A 6,569-nucleotide genomic window follows, 5' to 3' on the forward strand; every position below is an offset into this window, starting at 1 on the left:
AACACCGTACGGTCCCTCAGTTCCTCTATTAGGTTGGAGCTTAGCTCCACAAGCCTCCTTCTCTTTACTCCTTGACCTCGGGAAACAGAGAGAGACGCAGAGACGGCTGCAGATCGTGGCCGGTGGGTCGGAGTCAGATAAGCAAAAACCAAACATGGCCGCACCAGAAGCCCCTCTTTGCTATGTCGGTGTGGCCAGAAAATCTGCTGCTTTCCGCCTCATGAAACAAATGGTGCTCCTCTCTATCTTCATAAACCCTACATGTTTTGTTGTTGTTTTTCCCTACATTTAATTGGGGAATGGTTTTTCAATTTATTTATTTTAATTGTGTTGTTATATAGGGGTGGGAAGAAGGAGAGGGGCTTGGGAAAGACAAGCAGGGGATCAAAGGCTATGTTAGAGTCAAAAACAAGCAGGACACTACTGGTTGGCTTCCTCCTTATGTTATTTTTACCATTTCAGTTTTTGTTTATTCAGTGTTTTGCATGTTTGTTTGCTTTGTTGCTTGGTTTGAGGTAGGAATTGGAAATGCCAATAATTTTTTCAAGTTTTTTGGTGAATGGAAACAGCAAACTTATATAGATCTTTGTGTATGATTTTATTGAATAGGTGTTGGTGTAGAGAAGCCCAACAATTGGGCATTTGATACAACCCAATTTGATAGTATCCTCAAAAGATTGAAAGTGGTAAACTTTATGAATTTTGTCTTCTTATTCAATCCATTTCAAACGTATTTTGAGCTTTCGATGCGTCACTCTTTATATTTATGTGTTTTTTTGTTTTTTTATTGGCAGCAATCAGCGGAACCTAGCGATGAAGGTATATTTTGCTTAGATTAACTTGGTTATTGTATGTTATGAACTAGTAGTTTGAGGAGTATTGTCTTTGTTTTCTTATAGTTGCTGGGAAGAACACCACTCAAGTGGAAAGTGATACTGAATTGCCTAGGGATGTTAAGGAACCAGTTGCGAAGTTTACTCGGCCACAGGGAAGGTTGGTTGAATTCTTTTAAGATATTTTATTTTTGATTACTAGCTGTTTCACTAATGCTAAATCGTCTCTGTCTTTTGTCTATGATAATCAGATATAAGAAAAGAGAAAGAGGAAAGCTTGTTAATGCTTATTCTGCTAAGGATATTGAAGGAATCCTTGTAAGTTCCAGATTATTTTTTGCAAAATGAGCATATACGTGGTTTATGAAACCTGAATGCAAGGTCTAAGTTCATTATGGGCATGCATTATGTCATTGCTGACTGTGATGATTCATGCACGATGCAGGTCAGAAGGGCGGAGTCTCCAGAGATAAATTTTGATCTGGGTGGAGAAGTAGAGTCAGAGAAGGCATCTGAGATTCAAGTTATATGTCCTCCTGAAGGTAATAGTCTGGAAAAGATATATATAGGAGGAAGTTAACCTTTTAGTATTTCAAATGATGAGTAGACTTTTATGATCAAGGGATCCAATACCTGATCTTCTTCTTCTTCTTTTTTATTTCTTTTAACTTCACATTTAGGACTTTATTCTTGGGTATCCATATTTATGTTGTATGAATTTGGTTGCGCATTTCCTTCCTAGGTATTAATATCTATGTTGCCTAATTTATTTAAGTGAATAATACTATATTATCTAGTGCTTTCTTTCATTCCTTAAAGAATATTCCTAACGATTTAGCGCCAAGGCTTTTGAAACACCACTGAATTTCTGATGCTTGATAGACTTACCTTGGTAACCTTTATTGAGAGTGCTCAAGGTGAACCCATAATCCCATAATAAGTATTTCACTTGTGCAGAAAGCATCTAAAGTTTAGTATCAGATTTTACTGTTTTAACCATTAGTTGATTGGATATGTAATTCTTTTTTAAAAAGAAAAAGGATTTTCTGTGCAAAAAGTTAATTAATTTTTTGTAGATTAAGCTGATTTTGCTTCTTTTTTTTTTCTTTCATACTTGTACTCTTTGGTTCCTTGTTAGAACCTTTTTTTTTCTTGTCTAACAATCTTATCACATTGTTACAGGAAACGCATGTAAAGAGCTTCCTCCAAATTGGTGGGGCCATAAATATGGGTTCATCCCTGGAGGTTTGCTTGGAGCAGAGTTGAAAAGAAGAAAATCAGAAAAGTCTCAAAGTAATGAGAGGACTATGTTTTACGAGGACGATCAAGTAAATCTTTACAATCTTGTTCAGGTATGTACTTTCCTGGTTGGATCTCTTTTCTTTAACATATATTATCTTAAAGAGTTGTATAATTGTTTGTCATGCAATCGGAATCCTAGTTGCTTAATGCTTGTAACATCTAAAAATGAAGTGACTGCAGTGACTGGTGAAGCATAACTAATATTTACACAAACAGTTTTTTATATTGATGTGAATTTCCTTATTGCTAGATAGGTGACTAGAGTGCTATGAAAAAGTTATTTAACTGAATTGGTAAAAGATTGGAATTGTGTTATTGGTTAGACCATTACTGTGTGTGCCTTATGTTTTCAGGATAAATCTACAACTGGAAAGCAAGGACTAGGCATTAAGGATCGTAAAAAGAAAATAGCTGGTTGCTACTTTGAGGGAAAAAAGACATCATTTAACGATAGTGATGATGAAGATTCTGCTGATCTTGGATCTCCTGTGAAACAAAATGGAGATGACTCTTTGAAAATGGGAAGTGCCAATGAACCAAAAGTAAAGCTGAAAAATCTTTGTAAACAGCTCCTTCGTCAGGTGAGTCCTCCAAAAATTGCACTTTTGATTTTCAGAATTTCCCTGGCACTAATTGTTGGCCTGTTCCCAGGCACCTGGAGAATCATTGAAGCTTAAAACATTGAAAGCTTTGATCGACGAACATTCATCTTCTGTTTTCTCCAATTTTTCTTCAAAGAAAGATGCGCTTGCTTACTTGAGAGAAAAGGCATGCAACCAAGTTACTTTGAAGCAGTATTCATTTTTTTTCTTTTTGGTAATCAGGCAGTAATCTTGTGTTTGCAAAATGGTTTGCCTTCAAAAAGAAAATATCATTTTGACCCCTGCTGCATCACTGAATTCTCACAATATGTTCTCTTTTCTTAAATGTATTTTTCATATTTTCTTGTCTGTGCAGCTGGAAGGCAGCAACAAGTTCATGGTGGAAGGAAAAAAAGTGAGTCTCACATCGAGGAGGGGCTGAAGATTTTGTTAGAGATATTGAGAGGTCACATTCTTTTACTTCGACGATTTTGAGACTTCTGCATTGTGATATGTACATTGCAGCCGAGTCTAGTTTATAATCAAAATTCATATAGGTATGCCCTTTACTAGTTTTGTTGTAGTGATCAGTCGAAAGTAAATCAAAGCGCCATTTGCTTTGTATTATTTGTGTTAAATCTGAGCTGCTATAAGGATGAAACTCTTGTAAACAGTAATTCCAGAGTTTGCTTATTATTGTGATGTTTAAAATAAGATAAAAAAGATTCAAATCAATTCTGTCGGAGATTTGGTGTTGTCATTCTCTTAATTTCTTGTTTCTATCGTAGGGGTGAGCATCCCTCTCAACAATACACAGTTTCTGATAGGCAACTATAATGAAATAGTAGCTGCTGTTAGATGTAATTGGCTTGCACAATTTTCTTTGCTATGAACTTCCCCAAGTAATCATATCCATGAAAATACAGAGCTTCAATTTCTGCTCTCTGACCACTTTCAACCATGAATGTCAACTCTTCTCTGTAATTCTCCTGCAATACAGATTTTTTCAGGACCTAATTTTACAAATACCAAAAACCTTGATTTTTTTCGTAACGTTAAAGTAAAATGCCATGAGATTTAGGGTAAATAGTTCACCTGCAAAATCTCCGAGGACATCAAGCTTTTAGCAATTTGGAGGTCCTTCGGCTTCAATGGAACTAAAGCATGTTCGGGTATCAGCTCTAGGTCATCCCCACGCACTCCCAACCACTTCACATTGCAAGCTAGAACACGCCATAAACCAACCCACCTTTGTAAGTTTATTTCTACATAAGTAAAAATTGTATTTCAGCAACATATAAACAGAAGGTGCACAAAATAGCTAACCATATCTGTAAGCCTCCAGGCCCATCCCTATACTTCCAAACTTGAAGGTGCACAAGATAGCCAACCCAGCTGGGTTCCTTCAAAAAATTTCTAGCAGTCAAAAAGATGAGGGCTTGCAACGTAAACAATCAGAAGTGACAAGGAGAGGGCATCCATACCAGTCAACTAGTGCTAAAATTGGCAAGTCAGGAAATGCCCGGCTCATCCGGTGAAGAAGAAGCCTACATTCAAACAATGGCTAAGGCATACATGATTGAGTCTATTAGGGTATCAAATCTTCAATTAAATTGAGGAATTTGTTGTGGGATTCAAAGCAAAAAGCATCGACAAGTTGAACTCGGCTCCAACTGACCTAATTACCTTGTGGCAATATCAGGGTACCCTTTGGCAGTGATAAGAATGCTAGGAATTTGGTTGAACACACGGTCGTCCACCAACCGCTGGAATATTGCATGCTATTCATATCCAAGTAAATCAATATTGTTGGAAAGTCAAGAAGCTGACAAGCTATCATAATCTTAGTCAGACACACAGAAGCTCAATAAGCAAATACCTTCTCCACCACAATGATGTACCTTGCATCGGTCTTCATTATCAAACTATCAATGGAACTCAAGTCACCAGAGATACCATGCCCGGAAAATCCACAGGCAGCACAATCCACAACCCCTTGGTTTGGCTCCTATAACAAGACTAATCCAATTAAGCCTCTCTGTGCATATTAAATTATTGATAATCTGCTAATTAATTAAGTAGCCAATTTCTCCACAACCATTTAATACAGATTGCAAGGATGGAGTACCTGCAAAAGCAAACGGCCGGCTACAAGTCCTCTGCTAGACGCCATGATTCCGAGACTATAACGGCTGCAGCGAAGCAATGCCACTACATCTGTACCAATATAAGTAAAATTTTAGGCATTCCATTTGTTTGGAAAAAGTCCCAAAAGATTGAAACAAAACCGAAGTTGGTACTGTTGAATTGTGATCACCTTGGACAGTCCGATTGACCTGCGATTGAGACGAGAAATAATCCGGTGAATCGCAGAGCAACTTGTAGAAAATCTCCCTCTGCGTGACCTTCTTCTCTTGACCCAAAATCTGAGAGCACATCGCCATCACCTTCCACACTGTTACAGTGAATCACACATGAGAAATCGAAACAGACGCTGCTAAAATCCATACAATTAATTAACCAATTGAGAAATTAAACCTCTGATGAAGGCTTTGGTGGCATTGGGTCGCGCGAGAGACCTGGTGGAGAAAGCGTTCGTTAGGAAAATCCATGAAGTTTGAGTCAACAGGCCTTGGCTGAGTCGGCTGTTGCTTGATTTTCTTGCGACCTGTGGATTTTTCTTCAAGTTATTTTGTGTTTGGTTGGCGAGAAAATGAGAAAGAAAGTTGTTGAAATGAGAATGAAATGCTGAGTTAGTTAATAATTACGAGAGGGAGGTCGGAGATTGCAGGAGCTGGAGAGGTCAAGATCCGGAGGAAGTTGAGGACGGCGACTTGGATTCTGGCGATGACCTCCGGAGGAGAGAGGACGTCGGCATGGCAGAGGTGTTGATCGGAGAAGAAGTTCAACGAGGATTTGCAAGCTTCTTCCATTTTTGGGGCTTTTGGATTTGCTGCTATTTGAGAAATTCAATTTATCATTTTAAAGATTTAGACTTGGCGCGCTCCAGACATGTTCCAACGACGTCGTCTGCTTGCCAAGCTTGAATTAATAGATACACCGTCAGATTGAATGTCACAGGAAAATGTCACCGTCAGATTAAACGGTAACCCCTTGAATTACTCTGTATTTTTTTTTTGGGTTTTGGGCTAAAGTTAGGAAAGTGGAGGGGTTTTTCTCACACAGCACGAGTCATTCTATGATGAGGGTGTCATATATGGATCATAGATGTGGACCTAAGGTGTCATGTGTTTCAAGCTTGAGATCACTAGTCTACAAGTTAATGCTTGGCTAGACTCCATGTAAGATTTCATGACAAATCAAGGGAATATTTGGAGGAAAAGATGGAGTGATTTACTAAGCGGTTGTTTCAATTTTCAAATTTTTTTTAAAACTAAAGACTAAAAACATGTTTGGTAATAGATTTTGTTTTCAGTTAAAAAAAAAAAGTGAAATCTAATTTTTAAAATCACCATTTACAAAAAATAAGAACTAGTTTTTTGCACTCCTTTCTCATTCACCAATTTTACATCACTACACATGCATTGCACTCCAGTTACTAAAATTCGGTGTTTAGGACCTCCCGACTTGGACCCGACTGCTCTCGACTATTGTGTTCAATTATGGACCCAGTCTAAGCCTCGAGACCTCCATATCCAAAATTCATCCAAAATTCATCCTAACTCCAAAAAATTCACCGAAAAATACTACGAACTCTTTGTAGCATGCACTTTCCTTGGAAAAATTCAATTTCTAAGTTCCATATAAAAATGAAAAATGAAAAATGAAAAAAGTTATCAAACAACTTTAAACAGTTTTCAGTTTTCAATTTTTTGAAAACAAAATTGGTTAC

At 37.6% G+C, this 6,569-nt stretch overlaps 2 protein-coding genes across 3 annotated transcripts; one reads left to right on the forward strand and one right to left on the reverse strand.

The window, feature by feature from the left end:
- The first annotated feature begins 49 nt into the window (after positions 1–49).
- LOC110762511 (D111/G-patch domain-containing protein) lies at positions 50–3,461 on the forward strand. 2 transcript variants are annotated; one of them, XM_021965161.2, is made up of 11 exons: positions 50–232; positions 342–426; positions 610–686; positions 795–819; positions 900–993; positions 1,085–1,151; positions 1,279–1,375; positions 2,016–2,185; positions 2,489–2,716; positions 2,787–2,951; positions 3,093–3,461. In XM_021965161.2, the coding sequence occupies exons 1-11, from the start codon at positions 155–157 to the stop codon at positions 3,156–3,158; spliced, it is 1,152 nt and encodes a 383-aa protein (XP_021820853.1). In that variant the 5' UTR covers positions 50–154; the 3' UTR covers positions 3,159–3,461. The 2 variants fall into 2 exon arrangements, with proteins under 2 accessions (XP_021820853.1, XP_021820854.1); XM_021965162.2 differs by having other exon boundaries at positions 51–232; positions 2,787–2,903.
- A 100-nt stretch (positions 3,462–3,561) lies between these two features.
- Positions 3,562–6,303, reverse strand: SPO11-2 (sporulation 11-2). The gene is made up of 10 exons (XM_021965163.2): positions 5,485–6,303; positions 5,255–5,384; positions 5,034–5,171; positions 4,845–4,933; positions 4,596–4,724; positions 4,403–4,497; positions 4,201–4,263; positions 4,043–4,119; positions 3,812–3,939; positions 3,562–3,705 (listed from the first exon to the last, which is right to left on the reverse strand). Exons 1-10 carry the CDS (start codon positions 5,647–5,649, stop codon positions 3,571–3,573), a joined length of 1,149 nt encoding a protein of 382 aa, XP_021820855.1. The 5' UTR covers positions 5,650–6,303; the 3' UTR covers positions 3,562–3,570.
- Between the last annotated feature and the right edge of the window lie 266 nt (positions 6,304–6,569).

The sequence above is a fragment of the Prunus avium genome, chromosome 5, assembly GCF_965620075.1.
Source record: "Prunus avium chromosome 5, drPruAviu1.hap1.1, whole genome shotgun sequence".
Classification (NCBI taxonomy): domain Eukaryota; kingdom Viridiplantae; phylum Streptophyta; class Magnoliopsida; order Rosales; family Rosaceae; genus Prunus; species Prunus avium.